This window comes from Schistocerca cancellata, chromosome 4, assembly GCF_023864275.1.
Source record: "Schistocerca cancellata isolate TAMUIC-IGC-003103 chromosome 4, iqSchCanc2.1, whole genome shotgun sequence".
Classification (NCBI taxonomy): Eukaryota; Metazoa; Arthropoda; class Insecta; order Orthoptera; family Acrididae; genus Schistocerca; species Schistocerca cancellata.
Window position 1 is genome coordinate 719,236,089 of NC_064629.1, and position 24,062 is coordinate 719,260,150.

Consider the following 24,062-nt stretch of genomic DNA (forward strand, 5'->3'; position numbering starts at 1 on the left):
CGTGTGTTGTCGTCACAACGTGCTTCACCCATGGGAAAAACAATATACTGTAAAATGTGGCTGTGAACTTCAAGTAAAACATTTTCCATTACCTTCTGGTTTTCAGTTGCTCTATAACGGAGCACTGAAACATCACACACACACACACACACACACACACACACACACACACACACACACACACAAAAGAGGAGAGAGAGGGAGAGAGAGAGAGAGAGAGAGAGAGAGAGAGAGAAGGGGACAATGATGAAATATATGGAGCCAAAATACAGGCATTTTTACAAAAACCTGCAGTGGGATAAGTTGTTTTAATGTACCAATTTATGTCTCAACTTGATAACAAGCTCATGTTCTATTACTTTTTTTAAGACAAAAGTATCATCTGCAGTAAGTGCCAATTCTGGTTGTTGAATATTAAACGGAAGGTCATTTACATGTACAGCATGATTATGATTAAAGTTACACTTCCAAACTGCTGTAGAAATAACACCACTGGTCAGAATGATGTCAAATTACAACATAATATTACAGGAGGAGGAGGAAAACCAATGGCAGAACAAAAATAAATAGTTAAAAAATGTAGGAATAGATGGCACTGTAATCATCATAATTTAATAGTGGTCAACCACAAATGACAAATGAATCCTACAACAATGCCTAAGGTGTATGTTTGACATCAAACAAACTGTACTACTCAGTGTGCATGGGTGTACAGGTGTAATACTGTTAGTTATGTAAGCCCATCCACCATGACAAGGCCATATCACATCAGATGGGAAAAATCGATTTTTTATTGTCCTGAGGCCAAAAACCACATAAAAAGCATCACTCACATCGGTTTTTAATTGTCCTGAGGCCAAAAACCGCATAAAAAGCATCAATCACACCAGTTTTTAATTGTCCTAAGGCCAAAAACCGCATAAAAAGCATAAATCAAAATCAAATCGGATTATTAATTTCCATGTGACTGGTGCAAAACATGTTCAATATGCTGTCCACCATTTTCTGCAACAAGTCAAAATTGAGAAACAGCATGTTCCACAACTGATCAAAGTGTTTCCGGGGTCACATTCAGAATGTGCTGCGCAATGCATGCCTTCAATGCAGCTAAGTTTGCAGTTGGGACACTGAGCACAACATATTTCAGATAGCCCCACAGAAAGAAGTCACATGGATTAAAATCAGGTGATTGGGATAGCCAGGCTGTAGGGAAATGGCGGCTGATAATTCTAGATTTTCCGAAATTACGCTTCAGCGGCTGTTTAACTGGATTCACAATGTGTGGAAGTGTGCCACCTTGCATAAAAATGATCCCATCCACACATCCATACTGTTGGAGAGCTAGAATGACATGGTTGCACAAAAGACACTCATAGCACTTACCAGTGACGGTACTGGTAACAGGACCAGAAGTACCTGTCTCTTCGAAAAAATATGGCCCTATGATAAATGATGTTGTAAACCCGCACCACACAGTGACCATCTCAGGATGAAGTGGTACTGGTTGATTTTCCATTGCCCATATTCAACAATTCTGTGTATTGACATATCCTGTCAAATAAGTGGGCTTCGTCTGTTCACAAAATCTTCCACGGCCAATCACTTTCCACCTCCATGCGAGCGAGAAATTCTAAAGCAAAAGTCAACAGGAAGCAACTCGTGCACATGGGTAATTTTGAATGGATCGCAAAGAAGGATGTTTTGTAGGATTTTACGCATCGTGCTCACAGGTATGTCCAATGTTCGGGTAATTCTCCAGGCACTACATGTTTGCACACCACCACTTGTCTCCTCCTGCATTGCTGTGGCCAATGCTTTCACTGACGTTGAATCAGTTCGTTTCCTCCCTCTACCAGGTTGCACACCAAAAGAATCCATCTTTTCAGATTTCTGAATCATTTTCTCCAGACCCATGGCAGTCATAGGACCAATGCCTTTTTTCAAATCCTTAAGTGCCCGGAACTTCCGCAGAGTGATGTGAGCACAGTCATTGTTCTTGTAATACAGTTTTATAAGCAGAGTGCGATCCTACATTGAGACAGCCGTGGTGAATGTCACAGACGGGAAAGGAGGAAAAGCCGTGTACCCGGTGTGTTTATACCAATTTCAGTGGATCGTTTGTTGACAGGTGTTTTCATTTACGTATTCTGACACATACAGCGCCATGTATTGATCAATTTTTTACACTATCTTTTTTTACTGCCATATGTTTTCCCCCTTCTCCAATAATATTCCGTTGCAATTTGATGTCATTCTGACCAGTGGTGTTATTTCTACAGCGTTTTGAAAGTTTAGTTATAATCACCCTGTATATGGTGTCACAGGAGGAATGGTCAATATTCAGTGATATGACAGGAATGACCATTCGATGCAAAAAAGTCTAGTAAACATGGACTCTATAATTAACACCTTATGAACTATGAGCTCTTGTTTAGTAAAAATAGGTGTTTTCACAGCAGTGAAGATGAACAAGTGCTCACAGTTCTTAAAGTACACACTTTTTTTCTTGTTTGTTCCACACTAACACCTCTCAAAATATGGAAAGCAAGGAATTTGAAGTAGAAGGGATTTGTTTCACAGAATCAAAGACGAAGAAGTACTCACAGCACTTAAGTATGCATTTTAGAGCCCATGTTTACTGGGCTTTTTTGATCTGAATGATCATTCCTGTGATGACCATTCCTCCTGGGCATCTTGTACACGGAATAGGGGTGAACCCAGAATTGAACCCTGTGGGAATCCCTTTCTGATTTCTCCCCATTCACTAAAATTTTTTAACCTTCCAACATTGTTTGAATTATTCAGCACAAATTTTGCATTATGTTTGTTAAATAAGATTCAAAGCAGTTGTATGTAAATCCATCAATCACATCAAACTTGAGTTGATTTACACAATCAAACGCCTTGGTAGATCACAAAAAATTCAAACTGGTGGTGTCAGCAACCCTTCTGTAATCCAAACAGCATGTTGTGTACCACACTTAAAGATTACACAACAAATATCACGGGAGGCCACTAGCTTGGCATCTCTCAGTTCCGATCAGCAGCCTTCCGGTGGCACTTAAATTAGAACCACTTTCTGCTTTCGTACCATGTCCATCTGCGCATCATACTAGTCTGCCAATAGTGTTGCCAAACACCTAAGAGAACGCTGCTTCCACGTTGTACTGGCAGAGATGGAAATCCTTCTGCCAAGAGGTACAATGCTGCAGACATTCTCATAGTTCCAATCTTGTAATCAGGCAGTACAGTACAGTTCAGTGCCTGCCGCCAGCTAAGTATGTCTCCTACATTTACAGTATGGAGAACATTTCAACGAGTTCTGCTGAGAAGATAACATTCTGACTTAAAAGCCACTATTTATGGAAAACTAGAACAATAAAAAGGGTTATCTGAATGCATGGTGTCTGTTCCTTTGAAAGAACAGACACCATGCAGATCCCACAGCTGTGAAACACTATGTGTAAACTGAAGGGGGATGACTGCTATCGGCTGCAGCAGGACATTATCAGTGGCAACAGGCAAAAATGTGTACCGGACCAGGATTAAAACCCGGTCTAGTACACATTTTTGCCCATTGCCACTGATTCCGCTCAATGTCCCACTGCAGCTGATAGCAGTCATCCACCTTCAATTTCTTTTGGAGGAACAGACACCATGCATTCAAATAATTCATAAGCCTGGCTGGGCATGGATCCACTTCCTTCAGTGCGAATGCACAAATACGACTGACCACTTGTGGGAATCTCTGAGTAGTGAACGGGAATGTAATGGGCAGGGATTGTGGGTAGGTGGTGCTCGGTGGGAGTATGGATTGGCTATGAGGTGTACCAAGACAGTTTGTCCAGTTGCGATAATGCTCTGTCCCAGATGGTGCAGCACCCGTCTAGAAAGCAGGAGATCCGGGGTTCGACTCCTGGTCCGGTACACATTTTTCACCATCACGGCTGATTCCGCTTAATGTCCTGTTGCAACTAATAGTAGTCATCCCCCTTCAATTCACAAATAAAAAGAATGTCTGCAAAGTTACATTCATGGTGAAAATACCATAAACTGCCACAAAATAGCAAATTTATTTAGATTTCATTGTATAAGGTTTAGCAAAATCAGGCACCTTGCATCAAACAGTACCAAAGTTAAGTACAATTTTTGAAAATATTCTTAATAAATGGTATTGGTAATTTCTTACTGTGTTATCACATTTTTGTTCTAGTGCCGTCCTGTCAATTAATCATTTTAAAGTTGATAGTTATGGCATGCTGTCTGTCAGCTTTAAAGAACTATAACAGTAAAATCACTTTTATGCCACTGGCAATGTTTGGGTCGAATTAACAGTAGCATTCAGTTACAATATTCCCAACATTTGGTGACGAAGAGAAGGTTAAAACTTGTTGTCCATTTATGTCAATAACATTTGGTGACAAGACACCAGTTTACAAGTTACTTAAAAACTTTCATCATTTCTCAACACCAACAACAAGACAGTGCAAACCCACAGCATTCTCGTCATCAAGGATGACAAGCAAAGAGAAAAATTACTGGACATAACAGTCAGAAAAAAAGCAGAACAATTTTTTATTTTCACTTATTTCTGAGTGTATGATTCATTACCTTCATTTTTGTGACAACATCGCATGGCTTTTTATTCTATGATTGTTAGATTCTAGAACTGCTAATCCATTTCCTTTCCAGGAAGATTTTTGTCAATTCTGTAAACTATTCTGAGCATATTTTTTAGACATGGTCCAAACGGAACTCACCCTCCAGTCCATGCTAAACTTATTGCAACAACTCTCAGCTATCCATGAGCTCATGATAATGCACTTGGCCCAATTTGAAGAGAACAAGGATGTAGGCCACAAAGGGGAAGATCAAGGCCAGGGATGTAGCCTTTCGCCCTGCTGTTCAATGTATACACTGAAGAAGCAATGACAGAAATAAAAGAAAGGATCTAGAGTTGGATTAAAATACAATGTGAAAGAATATCAATGTTAAGATTGATTTATGCCATTGCTGTTCTTAGTGAAAGTGAAGAAGAATTACAGGATGTGTTGAATGGAATGAACACTCTAATGAGTAAAGAATGTGGATTGAAAGTAAATCAAAAAAAGACAAAAGAAATGAGAAGTAGCAGGAATGAGAATAGCGAGAAACTTATCATAATTGTTTCTTACGGAGCAGATGAAGTGATGGAAGTCTGCTACCTGGGCAGCAAAATAACCCTTGATGGATGGAGCAAGGAGGACGTAAAAAGCAGACTAGCACTGGCAAAAGGGGCATTCCTGGCCAAGAAAAGTCTACTAGTACCGCACATAGATCTTAATTTGAGGAAGAAGTTTCTGAGAATGTATGTTTGGAGCACAGCACGGTATGATGGTGAGATATGGACAATGGAAAAACCAGAACAGAAGAGAATAGAAGCATATGAGCTGAGGTGCTACAGAAGAAAGTTGAAAATTAAGTGGACTGACAAGGTATAGAATGAGGAGGTTCTCCGCAGAATCAGCAAAGAAAGGAATATATGTAAAACACTAACAAGAAGAAGAAGGGACAGGTTGATAGGACATCTGTTAAGACAGCAGGGAATAACTTCCATGGTACTAGAGGGAGCTGTAGACGGTAAAAACTGTAGAGGAAGGCATAGATTGGGATACATCTAGCGAATAATTGAGGTCATAGGCTGCAATCGCTACTCTGGAGGGGAAAAAAGGCCACAGCCACTGAAATTTACGATGCCACCAATACCTTTTGAAGCATTCAGTGGAAAAGTGAAATCGTGGAACAGCTACATCCAGCATCTGGAGCAGCACTACCTCATGCATGAGGTACCAGATGATATGGAATGAAAACATTTTTATTAGAGTATGCAGGTCCCATTGTATTTTAACTTTTTCAGAAACTGTCACCTACTTGTGAACCTGTGACTCTTACTCAAACATTAAAGAAATTCTTGCAAGTTCATGTTCCTGCTGCCAGACATAGGTTTTTTCAATGTTTGAAGAAGTCAAATCAAAGTATAATGAGTGGATTATTCAGTTACATAGACTGACTCGGGAATATAAATTTCATTGTGAAAATGATCAATGTAAGAAATATAATGCAGACTCACTAATTTGTGACATGCTTACCATGCATTCCCCAAACAATAATTAAAGAGTGACCTGCGTAGTCTAACAAACCAGTCTTTGCAAGACTGACTGCCACAGATTTGGGTATGTGAAGAAATGTGGTTAATAATAACAAATCAAGTAATGTCCATAACGAACATGTGCGAATTCAAAAACTTTCATGGATGAAATGTCACATAAATTCCTTCTTTTTTGTCAATAACAAGTCATTATGTGTAACTCTGCGAATTAACCAAGTGTCAACCAATTTCCAAATTGATAGAGGGTCGTCATTTTCAATCATTAATGTACTAAAAATTAGGAGCATTAGGGTGAACAGACTTTCAAACTTGCCTGTTCAGTTATAGTAATCAGGAGATTAGAGATGTGACATATAAACAATTTGTGAAACAGGTTATATCCATAGTTCTAATTTCAAATACAGCAATGAATTTACCAGAACTGGATCTCTTCAATGTTTTGGGCTTCACCTTTATGAAGGAGTGAATCAAATTCAAACTGACATCCTGACTGGTAAGTTCAAAAATATGACAATATTTTTCCCAAGAAACAAGCAGTATTAAAGAGGACGAGATACACATTATGCAGGAGATAAGCGTGCTGCCGAAATCTGGCAAAGTACACAACCTTCCATATGTGTTAAAAGATAAAGTAATGAAAGAAGTTTACCATCTTCAACAGAATGAGGTTATAGAAGCCATAACCAGTAGCCAATGTGTGATGTCAATCACAGTTGTAAAGAAGCGAACAGCTCACAACTCGTCTGCATAGATTTCACAGCAAAGGTTATGGCAAAGTTAGCTGATTGTGTGTACTTTGCCATGCTGGATCTTAAATACTCATATTTGCAAATCCCTTTGGATGAAGACAGAGAGAAATTTAAGGTGATAAATACTCCATTTGATGTTTCTTATGTATTACAACAGGTTAACCTTCAGAATAGCCAGTGCACCAATTTTGTTGAAGTGGCATTTAGAACAATTAATCTGGAAAGCTCCAAACGCTTCTGCAAAGTTTGGAAGGTAGGAGACGAGATACTGGCAGAAGTAAGGCTGTGAGGACGGGGCGTGAGTTGTGCTTGGGTAGCTCAGATGGTACAGCACTTGCCCGAGAAAGGCAAAGGTCCCAAGTTCGAGTCTCGGCCCAGCACACAGTTTTAATCTGCCAGGAAGTTCCATTTTTATCTCTGATTTTTAAAAACTTAATTATCCTATAAATTTCACTTGCTTCATTTGACCATAATTGGCATATATTTCACATTATGTAATATTTAGTTACAAAATTTTATAAAAACATTCATGTAACACTGAATTAAGAACTGTAATAATTTTTCATAGAAACCAGTAATGTGGATGAAAGTAAAAGATATTTGTTATTTTAGCGGTGTGACATACTTCATAAACTTTAAAAAATCTGCATTTCTAAATTATGTTCAATGACATATAATTATTTTATTTTTATAAATTTGTTTATATCAGGAGTCATGTTTTCTTGGTAACTGATCACTACAGTATGCAGGAAAATATGTACCAAAATTATTTTGATTAACTACAGGTTCTGGAACAATCTTGAACTCCAAGCTGTAATATATCACTGCACTGGGCTACATGCCAAAAGTTGTTAAGTCTTCATTTAGCTTTCATATAGGACAATCTTTGTATTGCTCTCAGGTACAGCAGTGTTTGTTTTAGAGCATCACAGTATGTTTGGTCTCTGGGCACTGTGAATCAAGTGTGCACCATGTACATTATTTTTATGTAAACTCTTAACTTTTATTTAAAAATGTATCTGAAACATCTTACTATTTTGTCATATTGTAAACAGCATTTGTTATAAAAACTATGGAAGACACTCTTTCGCAAAGTGTTTAAAGCTGAAGTATGAAGTTAGTCAAGAGCTTCTGTAAAGTTTGGAAGGCACGAGACGAGATACTGGCAGAAGTAAAGCTGTGAGTACCGGGCGTGAGTCGTGCTTCGGTAGCTCAGATGGTAGGGCACTTGCCCGCAAAAGGCAAAGGTCCCGAGTTCGAGTCTCGGTCGGGCACACAGTTTTAATCTGCCAGGAAGTTTCATATCAGCGCACACTCCGCTGCAGAGTGAAAATCTCATTCTGGTATGAAGTTAGTCATTTGTCATGTGTGAAGTGGAAATAACCCACAAAGTCTTGAAAATGTGAACAAGTATCTTCACTTGCATTTTAAAATTCTGGACCTGATCATCACCACCACCTAGACAGCATTAAGAAGTCAACTGGAGCCACAAAAACTTCAATACACATCTACACAGCAGATCATCTTATTGATGTATTTGCATTTCTTCAATAACAGTTTACATAACAAAGACTTTTAATTGGACTTAAGGAACGGCAGTGTTAGATGTGGGGAGTTGTGAAACTGATATTACTCTCTGGTTTTCTAAGAAACTACACAAGAATGCACCATGGAACACAGTGTACACAGAGGTAACATCATAACATGAGTAAACAAGTCAGGGACAAAGAAGTTAAACTTCATGAACATTAAAGCTGTTTATGCTGATGTGAGAACAATTAAAGGAACTATTTGAATGAAACAAAAGGAACAACACAACACAATACTTATTCTATGCATTAGCAATACCAATAAAAATAATGAGCTACAGACATTGCACATTGTTATATATGTGTCACTGACTTGTTTAACACGGGATTCTTTGATACTATTACCTAGAATAATACTCTAAACTAATGAACTCTCTGTAGCAATACATGGTAATATACCAAAAACATCTAAAACACCTGGGAGAACAAGGCTGCAATGATATGCAAGATACTATAGAATTGTTAAAACTATACAACAGAATTCTAAGAAAGTGAGACAATATACACAGTTCTATGAATTAAGAAGGCCACAGAATAATCTCCATTAGAGAGATATGTAAGAGAAATTAATAAAAATGACTGCACAGTATTTTACCTTCTTGGTAGAAAGTGTCTAGAAGGCTACCAGCTGCTACTGGCATCACTTCACTCCTTAAATTAATTTTGCGTCCAACCGTCAACGGGCTGCGCCTCAGCCCAAGTAGCAAGGACAGATGAAATGCAGCCACCTCAGCATTATGCCTGTCCTTGCCCGCATAAACAGGACCTTCTATTATCTGTGACCGTGAATACCTGAAATGTATTTTAATTACGTTTGCATATTTCTGGATTCAATTATTTTTGAAGTCTTTTGTGAAGGATACAGTACATATTATCTAAGGATTTTCTTTCATGCTATACACTGATTAAAATGCCCCCACACCATTTCAGGTTTATTTATTTATTTATTTATTTTTTGATTAGGGAGGGTGGGAATACAAACCCATATGAGAGTAATATTAAGTGCTGTAATTTCAGCCATAAGGTACACAATTCTTGACTCTAATGACTAAAAATAAATGCTGCATGCTACTATCAATATTAAAAGAGGGATTTACAGAGAAAGATGTAATATAAGTACTCCAGTTAAAAAATTTAAGTTAGGAAAGCTTTCTAGAAACAAAGGTCTGACAGGCAGCAAAGCAAATTCTAAATCTACCCTAAAATCATTTCTCCTGGACAACTCTTCCTGTTCCACGACCGAATTTCTAATGAAAAGCTGATAGCCTCTAAAAGGAAGAGGAGGAGGAGGAGGAGAAAGAAAGAAGTGTAGTTGCATGAACAGGATTTAAAAAATTGAGTGTTCGTTAATGTAAACTGAGTCAAACCACATCATTTCGATGAAAGGATCATTCAGATGACCTATTGAACATGTAAAAAACTAACTGGTCACAAACACTAACAGAAATAATCAAAATCTATTACTGCAGCAGCAGCAACATCATCATCATCATCATGAGTAAATCTCATTTACACTAAATTATGCTGATAATCTACTCCCATCATCAACCTAGTTCAGACAAAAAGTACAATGTAGAATACGCATCTTATAATTTTCCAGCTGTTACCATAATGAAACTACTAACAAGGGAACCACATGGCAATCAGATTTTTGACCGTTTTTCATGTACGGTATGTGAAGTTCAGAACTCAAATATTAATACGCCAAAATACACTCCTGGAAATTGAAATAAGAACACCGTGAATTCATTGTCCCAGGAAGGGGAAACTTTATTGACACATTCCTGGGGTCAGATACATCACATGATCACACTGACAGAACCACAGGCACATAGACACAGGCAACAGAGCATGCACGATGTCGGCACTAGTACAGTGTATATCCACCTTTCGCAGCAATGCAGGCTGCTATTCTCCCATGGAGACGATCGTAGAGATGCTGGATGTAGTCCTGTGGAACGGCTTGCCTTGCCATTTCCACCTGGCGCCTCAGTTGGACCAGCGTTCGTGCTGGATGTGCAGACCGCGTGAGACGACGCTTCATCCAGTCCCAAACATGCTCAATGGGGGACAGATCCGGAGATCTTGCTGGCCAGGGTAGTTGACTTACACCTTCTAGAGCACGTTGGGTGGCACGGGATACATGCGGACGTGCATTGTCCTGTTGGAACAGCAAGTTCCCTTGCCGGTCTAGGAATGGTAGAACGATGGGTTCGATGACGGTTTGGATGTACCGTGCACTATTCAGTGTCCCCTCGACGATCACCAGTGGTGTATGGCCAGTGTAGGAGATTGCTCCCCACACCATGATGCCGGGTGTTGGCCCTGTGTGCCTCGGTCGTATGCAGTCCTGATTGTGGCGCTCACCTGCACGGCGCCAAACACGCATACGACCATCATTGGCACCAAGGCAGAAGCGACTCTCATCGCTGAAGACGACACGTCTCCATTCGTCCCTCCATTCACGCCTGTCGCGACACCACTGGAGGCGGGCTGCACGATGTTGGGGCGTGAGCGGAAGACGGCCTAACGGTGTGCGGGACCGTAGCCCAGCTTCATGGAGACGGTTGCGAATGGTCCTCGCCGATACCCCAGGAGCAACAGTGTCCCTAATTTGCTGGGAAGTGGCGGTGCGGTCCCCTACGGCACTGCGTAGGATCCTACGGTCTTGGCGTGCATCCGTGCGTCGCTGCGGTCCAGTCCCAGGTCGACGGGCACGTGCACCTTCCGCCGACCACTGGCGACAACATCGATGTACTGTGGAGACCTCACGCCCCACGTGTTGAGCAATTCGGCGGTACGTCCACCCGGCCTCCCGCATGCCCACTATACGCCCTCGCTCAAAGTCCGTCAACTGCACATACGGTTCACGTCCACGCTGTCGCGGCATGCTACCAGTGTTAAAGACTGCGATGGAGCTCCGTATGCCACGGCAAACTGGCTGACACTGACGGCGGTGGTGCACAAATGCTGCGCAGCTAGCGCCATTCGACGGCCAACACCGCGGTTCCTGGTGTGTCCGCTGTGCCATGCGTGTGATCATTGCTTGTACAGCCCTCTCGCAGTGTCCGGAGCAAGTATGGTGGGTCTGACACACCGGTGTCAATGTGTTCTTTTTTCCATTTCCAGGAGTGTAGTTCAACACAACTCTCAACACTTCTCGAGAAAATCAACTCTTACATTTTCTGACGTCTTAAATATGCTAAAGAAGGCCATGTAGCTGTGTCGTAGAATGCTCGCCTGGCATATGGGGGTGGGTTTTGATTCCTGGCTGATGAAAATTTTTAAATGAAGGTGCCTGTTTTGCTAACAATTCCATGAAGTTTAAAATACATAAATATGGAAAAAAATCAGTAGCCACTAAGACTGGTAATTGTTGGCTTGTGTCTCATTTCAGTCTTTTTTTTTAAGACACAAATGAATTAATGACATTAGCTGCTAGTGGGCATAGATTAAATCAAGGGGGGAAGTTGAATATTTGTGCCAGACCAGGATTCAAACCCATGTCTCCTGCTTACTAGGCAGATGCACTGACCACTGTACCATGCAGACACAGATGTCATCGCAATTGCACTGACTGCAGTAGCATGCCTCCCATCAGATCCTGAGTCTGGATGCTGCAGTGCTCGGTGCATCTGACTACTAATCAGGAGACCCAGGTTTGCAGCCCATCTGGCACAAATTTTCAACTTTCCCCACTGATTTAATCAATACCCACTGGCAGCTACTGTCATTAATTAATTTGTGCCTTTATTCATAGTGGCTGCAGGATCAAAATGGTATTTGTTCTTACAAACATGTCTGAAAGAACAGACACCGATATTTATTATTTTTTTCATACAGTTTGAATACGAACATCATTTACATATAAAATTCATCAACTATATGCTACTTAGCAGATTTTGTTATTTTCATGATAAATGGACTTCTCCTTGTTTCTAATTACATAGCACACACAAATCTCCAGTTTTCATTGCAAATTTAAATTCTTAATTTCTGATCTTAAAAAAAAAAGTTTAAATTACGAAAAACATTACAAATTAAATTCTTTTTCATCCTTGCGTATTTCACACTTCATGGGACATGCATCTTTGGTTAAAATTTTGGCAGGACTAGGAACGAAATCTGTGGCATACATGTGGTAGTTGAGCATTCTACCATGCAGCGACATGACCAGTCGAGACAAATTGACCTTGATTTAACTTATTGTAGGTGGTTCAAAAATGTCAAAGTCAATTTTCTCGAGAATTTTTTAGAGTTGCACTGACTATTTTGGGGGATTAATATTTGAGTTCTGAACTTCACACACCATAAATAGAAAAAAAAGAAAAAAATCAAGAATCCAACTGCTGTGAGATCAAATTGTGGGCTGAAAACATTCAATTCTTTTAGAGATAGCTAATCTACTCATGGCAACATCATTCATACAACAGATCTTTTATGTTACTGTTCAGTGGCAGTTAAACACTGTTTCCCTTTACCACATTACAGTTTCAGCTAATGAGATGGAAACTGTGCAAAAGAGATCCTCTCAATGTTCATCTCCAGTGTTCTGTCAACCTTGATTAATCCTAATCCTGGTTATTATTTCTTCATTTATATTTCCAATAATCTCTTTTTCTGCTTCATTCTGTCAGCAACCACTAACACGGTGTTCTTTTTCCATTACTTTTGTTGTCTTGTCTCCTGATCATTTTCTGTTAAAGATTATTTCCTCTTTATTTCAAAGATAATTTCCAAATCAAAGTTTAGAAGTTAATTTTTCAAATTCTACAACTTAATGCAAAAGGAATAGCAACAAAAAATCCGTTCAGCATGCATTCTCTTCACTCACAATGTCTCAATATGTCAGATACTGCCATTGTCAGCTTCTTAGCTATTGGCTTGAGTAAAAAATCTCAGTACAAAGAAATACCATTGATTTCTGTAATCTACAGGGACCATTTGCAGGTATTAGTAGTAACTATTTAAACTGGCAACTATTTCTGCAGCTTTTTGAGAGGCCATCCTCCTCAATTTTATTGTTCTCTGAACCACATTTCTTCCTTGGCTGTTCATACTCACATGTATTTTCCTGTAATATTCCACTCCTTTATTTGTACACACCATGTTATCATATTGTCATCTCCCATCATGGGTCCCTGTGGTTTTGTTGACCATTTCCACATTTGTCATTTGTTGAAATGGACACTGTCTTCAATCCCATAAAATATATAATCCAAGGCTGTTTCCCATTTATAACATTTCTGCTCCTCCCTTTTTTATCCTTGCTTGCTCTCTCTCTCTCTCTCTCTCTCTCTCTCTCTCTATCTATCTAATCTATCTATCTATCTATCTATCTATCTATCTACCTCTCAGTGGTTAAGCTCTCCCTTTTTCAATTATTGTTACTGTCACTAGTAATTCACTCATCGTCTCTATCCCTTTTCCTTTCTTTCTTCCCAGTCAGTCCAATCATCCTGATTTTGATTTTCCTTGGTTGCCCTTTAGAGGAATGTGGGATGATTCCCATGACAAGATCACTGCCAATTCTTCCCACATCCCAGTACTATGTCCTCATGACCTCAATAGGACCGAGCGAGGTGACGCAGTGGCTAGCACACTGGACTCGCATTCGGGAGGACAACGGTTCAATCCCGCATCCGGCTATCTTGATTTAGGTTTTCCGTGATTTCCCTAAATCGCTACAGGCAAATGGCGGGATGGTTCCTATGAAAGGGCACGGCTGACTTCCTTCCCCGTCCTTCCCTAATCCGATGAGACCGATGACCTCGTTGTCTGGTCTTCTTCCCTAAAAACAACCCAACAACAACAACCTCAATAGGGACTGAGAGCTAGTTGCAAAATCACTTGAGTTCATAATATCCACATCCTCATTTCTTTATATGAAAATCTCCTGAGCTCATTTGTGCATTTGGAGGGGGAAGTGAGGTTCAAATCCATGTGGATTTATGTTTTCTGTGGTTTCCCTAAATCCCTTAGGACGACAAGTTCCTTTAAAAACACCACTGATTTCCTTCTACATCCTTGTTCTGTCTTAGTGTATGCTTAGTCTCTAATGACATCCTCCTCAAAGGTATGTTAAAATCTAATATTCCTTCTTTGCAGGGGGTACATGAGCACTCTGTTGTTGGATCTTCTTGGAGCCAACCTAACCTAAAATGTTTTCAAATTGTTCTGCTGTCTGAGTTGTGGCTGGAGGAAGGACAATAGCAGCAACTGCTCTCTGGAGTTACTCTTGTTGCTGATGGATTGCCATATGTAATAGCAGTGTTGAACATGCCACGAAAAACTTTATGCTATACCTGCAAATCTACTGTGTCATGAGTGCCATTACAAAATGAAAGAAATGTAACTAATCATATGATCACACACTTGTGTAACTTATTCCTTCACATTGTCACATTTGTAACACTATGAACATCAATGTGGCATCTTTACAATATTTCTAATATGTAATACTGACCCTGATCTCAAAACCTATTAAATTTATCTATCCAGCAGCCTCTCTATTGGGTTCAATGTGATATACAATAAAGGGGAAGGGTGTGTTTAGCTGCTATGTCATGGAATTAAGTCACTACATATGCAATTGATAGACTGCTGATTACTAAATAAAGTTTTAAAATTTTCAAACACACACACACACACACACACACACACACACACACACACACACACACACTGAAATACCAAAGCAACTGATACAGGCATGCGTATTGAAATACAGAATATGTAAACAGGCAGAACAAGGCACTGAGGCCTATATACGACAATAAGTGTCTGGTACAGTTGTTAGATCAGTTACTGCTGCTACAATGGCACGTTATCAAGATTTAAGGGAGTTTGAACATAGTGTTATGGTCGATCGCAAGACACAGCATCTCCGAGGTAGTGATGAAGTGGGGATTTTCCTGTACGATCATTTCATGAGTGTACAGTGAATATCAGGAATCCAGTAAAACACCAAATCTCCGACACTGCTGTGGCCGGCAAAAGATTCTGCAGGATGGGACCAATGACAACTGAAGAGAATCATTCAGTGTGACAGAAGCGCAACCCTTCTGCAAATTGCTGCAGATTTCACTGCTCAGCCATCAACAAGTGTCAGTGTGCAAACCATTCCACGAAACATCATCGATATGGGTTTTTGGAGCCGAAGGCCCACTCATGTGCCCTGGATGACTGCACAACACAAAGCTTTACGCCTGACCTGGGCCCCTCAACACTGACATTGGACTGTTGATGAGGCTGGAAACATGTTGCCTGGTCAGACGAGTCTCATTTCAAACTGTATCAAGTGGGTGGATGTGTATGGGCATGGAGACAACCTCATGAAGCCGTGGACCCTGCCTGTCAGCAGATGACTGTTCAAGCTGGTGGAAGCTCTGTAATGACGTGGGGCGTGCACAGTTGGAGTCATATGGGACCCCTGATACGTCTAGATATGACTCTGACAGGTGACACATACGTAAGCATCCTGCCTGATCACCTGCATCCATTCATGTCCATTGTGCATCCCGACGGACTTGGGCAATTACAGCAAGACAATGCGACACCCCAAACATCCAGAATTGCTACAGAGTGGCTCCAGAAACACTCTTGTGAATTTAAACACTTCTGCTGGCCACTAACAAAGATGAACATTATTCAGCATATCTGGGACATCTTGCAACATGCTATTCAGAAGAGATCTCCACCTCCTCGTACTCTTTTTGTATTTGTGAACAGGTCTGCAGGATTTACGGTGTCAATTCCCTCCAGCACTACTTCAGACATTAGTCGAGTCCATGCCACATCATGTTGCGGCACTACTGCATACTCGCGGAATGAGTGTATCACAAAGAAAGTACACACATTTTTTCAGTTCTACTTAAGACACAGTGAGAATGCATGCAAAGTAGTGCCCTCCCTTTAATACAAAGTCAAGACATTGTTACTCAGATGTAAGTCTTTCTCTGACTACAGTCCAATGAGTGAATACTGGGGTTCATTTCGAAGAAGTCCATATTATTGGCAACAATATTATATCAGCAACGTTACCAACACTAGTAACATAATATTAGAAACAACATCATATTAGCAACAAATCAAGTACATGTACTGGGGCAGCAGGGTTAGAATTCTTAGACAACTGAGCAATGGACATATTGTTCTGATCGCCCTTCTCTTGGCTACAAATACGCTTTGTGGATATACAGAACTGCTCCAAAATCTGATACAACTGAACAAAGTGAAAAATAACCAAATAGATAATGCATCACATTACAGTGTTAATAAGAGTGAATATTCTTAACATAGCCAAAATAGGTGCATTAGATCCTGAATTTCATACTTCCAGGAAAGCTTCTCATCTACTTTGAAATCTCACAAATTTAAAATTTTTCCAACTTACTCATTATTTTATCATATCATTCAAACAAAATCTCCCTTTCACAAGATTTTCACATCGGAAACTGTATGCAGTATGCTTTATCACAGTTCAGCAAGTTAAAGTGGAAAAGAAAGGTTAATGCTTAAGATCCCATTGATAGTGGGATTATTAAAGACGTAAATGCAGAGCAACTGGGACAAAAGTATGAAAGTAATCACGTGGAGACGAAAACAGAAGCAAGTAGCAGTGAAATGTCGGATTCAGGTATAGGCGACGGTAGTCTGTCAACAGAGATGGGAAGCCCTAATGCAGTGTCGTCACCAATCATGGAGTCGCCCAGACGGTATGAGCGTAAATTTAGGCCTGACCTGTCTATTGTTGGACATGCTCAAAACAACACTGAGTGATAAAAAAAACATTATTACATGAAAATAAACAATTAAAGGAAGACATTAAGCACCAGAGCGAAGATATTATGTTCCAAAAAGAAGATATTAGGCGATCAGTAGACAACCAGAAATTATTATTGCAAGATAAGAAACAATGAAAGGAAGATATTAAGTGATCGGTAGAGCATATAAATGAACGACTCAGTAAAAAGACCGATGAGACTAATGAGGCTCTAAAGAAGCTGGCTGAGTCAAATCATCAAAGGATAGATGAACTTACCGTTCGGTTTGAGGAGAGCGTTGCAGTCAATACTAAACGTTTTGAAAGGGTAGAATTGGATGTCAAAGGAGTGAAGGAAGAACTTACTAAAAAGGGTGATGTTTACGATGAGCATTTCGAACAACTGAATGAGGAAGTGAAACACTGTAAACACAGGATATCAGCTGTTGCGCTGAACCAGGATGCTTATGCACGGTGAATAGAAGAGGTGTAAGTGAGGTAGGACAGACTAAGGAGCAGGTCGGACAGCAGGTGAAGAATCAGGTGAAACCACTATTACATAATGGACACATTGCAGGAGGTAACTTAATTGGTATGCAAAATGTCTTCCTTGGCATAGGGAATTTTAAGAATTTCGAACCAAATGGCAGGTGGTATCCCAGAGATTTCTCAGATCAAGTTAAGGGCATGTTACCTGAATTACGGGATGGGTAGATCACACCATCCAAATCCAAAAACTTTTTACTAACTTACACTCATCGTTTTCTAAACACGAAATAAACCATTGATGAAATTTTCATGAAATTCCATTCAGCTACAACATACACAAGAGTGTGATGTGCTACTCACAATTAAATCCTTTTGCTAAATCATGTAAGACATCTATTAATCTCAACTTCTCACTTAATCCTAAAAGTATGCATATGGTATAAACTGATAGTTGTAATTTCATATTACTGATTCTCTGTTCACATTGTACTGGCATGCCAAACTACACCTTCACAATTTTGGAGTATTCTCTGAAGTGAAATTTTGCAAATATGATCTGGCTGTCCTTCAATTTATAAGACTCCAATTTTCTCCTACCTGATTTCTTAATTGAATTAGTTATTCAAAATGATTTATTTCAGACTACTGTGTGTATACTTGCAATAACTTAGCTGGGAAGAAATAATTGTGGAAATGATGAGTGTTTGTTAAAAAGTATAACTTTAACGTTCATTATGTACACTCCAGGAAATGGAAAAAAGAACACATTGACACCGGTGTGTCAGACCCACCATACTTGCTCCGGACACTGCGAGAGGGCTATACAAGCAATGATCACACGCACGGCACGGCGGACACACCAGGAACAGCGGTGTTGGCCGTCGAATGGCGCTAGCTGCGCAGCATTTGTGCACCGCCGCCGTCAGTGTCAGCCAGTTTGCCGTGGCATACGGAGCTCCATCGCAGTCTTTAACACTGGTAGCATGCCGCGACAGCGTGGACGTGAACCGTATGTGCAGTTGACGGACTTTGAGCGAGGGCGTATAGTGGGCATGCGGGAGGCCAGGTGGACGTACCGCCGAATTGCTCAACACATGGGGCGTGAGGTCTCCACAGTACATCGATGTTGTCGCCAGTGGTCGGCGGAAGGTGCACGTGCCCGTCGACCTGGGACCGGACCGCAGCGACGCACGGATGCACGCCAAGACCGTAAGATCCTACGCAGTGCCGTAGGGGACCGCACCGCCAATTCCCAGCAAATTAGGGACACTGTTGCTCCTGGGGTATCGGCGAGGACCATTCGCAACCATCTCCATGAAGCTGGGCTACGGTCCCGCACACCGTTAGGCCGTCTTCCGCTCATGCCCCAACATCGTGCAGCCCGCCTCCAGTGGTGTCGCGACAGGCGTGAATGGAGGGACGAATGGAGACGTGTCGTCTTCAGCGATGAGAGTCGCTTCTCCCTTGGTGCCAATGACGGTCGTATGCGTGTTTGGCGCCGTGCAGGTGAGCGCCACAATCAGGACTGCATACGACCGAGGCACACAGGGCCAACACCCGGCATCATGGTGTGGGGAGCGATCTCCTACACTGGCCATACACCACTGGTGATCGTCGAGGGGACACTGAATAGTGCACGGTACATCCAAACCGTCATCGAACCCATCGTTCTACCATTCCTAGACCGGCAAGGGAACTTGCTGTTCCAACAGGACAATGCACGTCCGCATGTATACCGTGCCACCCAACGTGCTCTAGAAGGTGTAAGTCAACTACCCTGGCCAGCAAGATCTCCGGATCTGTCCCCCATTGAGCATGTTTGGGACTGGATGAAGCGTCGTCTCACGCGGTCTGCACGTCCAGCACGAATGCTGGTCCAACTGAGGCGCCAGGTGCAAATGGCATGGCAAGCCGTTCCACAGGACTACATCCAGCATCTCTACGATCGTCTCCATGGGAGAATAGCAGCCTGCATTGCTGCGAAAGGTGGATATACACTTTACTAGTGCCGACATTGTGCATGCTCTGTTGCCTGTGTCTATGTGCCTGTGGTTCTGTCAGTGTGATCATGTGATGTATCTGACCCCAGGAATGTGTCAATAAAGTTTCCCCTTCCTGGGACAATGAATTCACGGTGTTCTTATTTCAATTTCCAGGAGTGTATTTTAGACTTCCTGCCCAGTATCCGTTTTCAGGCAGATTGTCTGAAGGGCCTGATGTTAAAATAATTTTGGAAAGTACTTTTGGAACTCACAAAATAAGGAGTTGCCCTGCCACACTTGTCGGGCTGAGGTGCTAAGTCGTGGGCTCTGTAGGGTGGAAATGGGGTTTTAGAGTGTTTCACTAAAGTCAGGAGTTGGCAATTCTTCATGATAAACAAAGTTACTTTTCAGATATGGAAATATTACAAGAATCAGAAGTTTTAGTTGTTCTCTAGTTTTTTAGGTCACTTGCCTTTTAGTGACTGAGCAAGTGGCTGACAGGAAGAAACATTTTATATCAGATCGTAAATCCATTAGGTAGCTGGAAGCAGGGGATGGTGTACGCACACACACACACACACACACACACACACACACACACACACAAAACTGGGTAGGTGGGGCGAATGGGGTGGGGGGCGATGAGTGCCTTAGGTTTAGGCCAGGAAGGTGAAGGATGTGTTATAAGTATAGCTTCCATCTGTGCAACTCTGATGAGGTAGCAATAAGCCTCTATTGGGACTGGAGTACGTCATGCTGGGTGGATGGACTCTGCAGGTCTTGCATCTGGGTCTTTCACACGGGTATGATCCCTGTGGCTTGGGGAGGGAGTGGCATAGGCAATAGAGGTGGAACAGGGTGTTATGGTGGTTGGATGGGCAGTGGAACACCACTTTGGGTGGGGTTGGAAGTATCTTGGGTAGGATGTCCCTCATGTCAGAGCATGATGATTGATAGTCAAAGCCCTGACAAAGGACATGGTTCAGTCATTCCAGTCCAGGAAGGATTGGGTGGTAAGGGGACTGCTAGGAGGAGATCAACATCTAGAAAGGTGGCTCAGTGGGTGGAGGAGGACCAGCTGAAGTGGATGGGAGAGGAGTTGTTGAGGTTGTGGAGGAATGAGGATAAAGTGTCCTGGCCTTGGGTCTAGATTATAAAGATGCATCAACAAATGTGAACCAGACCAGTGGTTTGGGGTTTTGGGAAGCAAGGAATGTTTCCTCCAGGTGGTCCATGAAGAGGTTGGCACAGGAGGGTGCCATGAAGGTGCCCACGGCTGTGCCACAAATTTGTTTGTATACCTTCCCCTCAGAGATGAAATAGTTATGAGTTAGGATGTAGTTGGTTAGGTTTATGAGGGGCAAAGTGGTGGGTTTGGAATCTGCAGGGCATTAGGAGAGGTAGTATTCAATCACGGCAAGGCCAAGGGGTTTGAGGGATGAATCAACAGTGAGGAGTAGGGATCAAGGAGGTAAGGGTGTGGATTTTTGGTTTTGTTTTGCTTTAGGGTGCAAAAAACAACTGGGGTCATATGTGCCCAAGTCAAAACTATAGAACACAAAGACAGAGAGAGTTAAAAAACAACTATACGTGAATCCCAATTGACAGAGAAGACAGCTAAAACATAGACGTGGAGAAAGGGCTAAAACAGACACCATACAGAAACAGAGGTCCAAAACTAAAAAAGAAATGCCCTTCACCATATTGCTTTGGCGGATAAAAAGTAAAACGCGGTCGACAGCCTGCACGTCATTTGCTAACATGGCCGATAACTCAGGTGGCAAACCCAAGCAGGAAGGATGTGGAGATGGTGGAGAGCAGGGAAGCAAGTGGATGGTATCCTTAATGTGGGAGGCTAGTATTGGACAACTGGTTGGAGATGTTGGTCAACAAGGGCTGAGATTCTTTTGGTGGGGGCACTGTAACTAGCCACAATGGGGCACCCAGGATTCTTAGGTTTGTGGATTTTCGGAGGCATGTAACCTACTGACATTGAACTGTATTCCTGCTTTTGTTGTTGTGGAGATTATCTATCAGTGGAAGTTGCTAGGAGTCAATTGGGTGTAGTATATGAACTGTTAGTGGTGTACATATTCCAGTGTATTGGTCAGATCTTTAAATGTTTTTGAGAGTAGTTAGACTTCAATTTCCTGCTTTGGAGTAGTGAGAAGTTTAACAATGTCTTGCAGGTCTGAGCAAGGTTCGCAGCCCTTAGATACACTGATTTTATAGGTCTATAAGTGTAGTAGTTCAGAGAATTAATTCAGGTCCACCAATGATGCTTCTGACTGAATCTGTTCAGCAGTATGGCATGTAATTTGTCTTGCATGCTGCAGATAGGCATGAGAGCATAGCCCTTGCCACAGCTACAATTGGGACTTTTGCATCATATCACTAAGCTCCAAGGATGGATGAAAAGATTGTTTTAAACTGTAGTGAGCTGTAGTTTTTTCCTTGCAAAGAAAGGAGGGGGGGGGGGGGGGGGGTGGGAGTACCAATTTCCACGAATAAGGGCTTATCCTTAAGGCTGAAAACTCTAAACTGCGTTCATTCCAAATTTTAAAAAAAGGAAAGGAGGAAATAAGAAATGGAGAGCTGTCTATCCAAGTTATCATAGGATATTCGCACCAATTTCATTGTTAACCCGAGTCACATCCCTGCAAGATAAGACTTCCCTCCAGCAATGGAGGGTGAAAGTGACAATCTAAGTGCCTAGGCGAAGTCAGACTGCCAGCAAGTTCTAATGACCAGCTACAGAGGTTGGTAACAGAGCAGAACTACATTTCACATCATGCAACATGTGGAACAAATAGTGCAGAGCTGAGTAACACTGTACGCTATGATATAAGTTGCACTCTGCTGCTTCCCAGGCAGAGTGTTCCTGCAATGCGTCTTCAAGTGTGTGCTATAAAATGGCTTGGTTCAAATGACTCTGAGCACTATGGGACTTAACATCTGAGGTCATCAGTCCCCTAGAACTTAGAACTACTTAAACCTAACTAACCTAAGGATATCACACACATCCATGCCCAAGGCAGGATTCGAACCTGCGACCGCAGCGGTCGCGCGGTTCCAGACTGAAGCGCCTAGAACCGCTCGTGTGCTATAAAGTTTCAATCACAGTCGCTACTACTGTTTCTGTCATTGCAACTCACCTGCACAAAGTGTGTCTGCCAACATTAAGAGTGGCTACACTGTGTAGAGGACTGTATTGTGCACCAATTGGAATTAGCCTAAGAGAAGGCTGTCATAGGCTAGAAATATTGTATAATGATTTACTGAAGTTGAATATTTGTGTGTCATTGTATAAATGTGTTTTTGTAAACAGAACTGGAGCCATTTCAGTAGTTATGCTTATAGGTATTGGTACCTGATGTTCAGATGGGAGTAACACCCCTGTTTACACTAATGTCAATGGCATCTCATTTTTTGTTGTAAACATTGCAGGATGGCAAACAGTGTATTTACAGGTATTTACAACAGTTACATTTTGGTGATGAGGATAATAGGGCAAGTCTAAATTCTGATGTTCTGGAAGGATATACAGACAGACTGACTTAATGCAATTAGAACAGTCTGTGAAAGACATCAAGGATTCAGTGGTTCAGGATGCCACAGTATCAATAAATTTGGTGTAGCTGAACATTTCAGTATGTTATATTTAATTTCCAAAGTTTTTTCCAGAAAGAAAAATTAAAGAGCAATAAACTCTGTAGGGTATATTTTCAGATGGAGCAACAAATTGACAGTGTGATACAGATACTTTAGCTGCTGCAGTCCATACCTAGGTAAGGCCACTGATCAAGCTGAGCATGAACAAGAGGAAGACAGAAAAACATTGCTAGCATTCCATCTGTTTCACAAAAGAAGAAAAAATGGACAAATTACATCACCCACATGGAGTAGCATTTTACAGGAGACACAACAACAGGTGAAGTAATGCAAAGAGCCTTTTGACTTTTCAATGCTGGAGCTGAAATTTACATGCTAGTTCAACAGTTGTTTCTGGACAAGGATCCACGTGTGTTAGGCTACATTGATATTAAGAAAAACCTGTCTGAATACTCTGAAAGTAAAATCCTCATAGCTCCTGATGCCAGTTTGAATGAGCTTATGGGTGCTCAATGGCAAGGTTATCAGTGTGACGCCAGTTTGAGACATTGCACCATAGTTTTATATAGCATACAGGAAATCTTAACAAAGTTACAAGTACTATGCTCCATGTACTGACCAGAGACTGTAAATTTAATCAGAGGCTGTATGTTTAAATGTGAAAATCCTGTGTGTAATCTTTCATATGCAGATTTGCTAGTAATGGATGTGTTACTAGTACATGCTCCT

At 41.4% G+C, this 24,062-nt stretch overlaps 1 protein-coding gene across 1 annotated transcript in view; it reads right to left on the bottom strand.

Moving 5' to 3' along the window:
* LOC126183750 (glycosaminoglycan xylosylkinase) overlaps positions 1–24,062 on the bottom strand; it is a 128,380-nt gene that overhangs the window by 52,568 nt on the left and 51,750 nt on the right. The window contains exon 5 of the mRNA XM_049925972.1: positions 9,082–9,278. Within this exon, the coding sequence (XP_049781929.1) occupies positions 9,082–9,278 (197 nt within the window). The remainder of the gene's footprint in view (positions 1–9,081; positions 9,279–24,062) is intronic.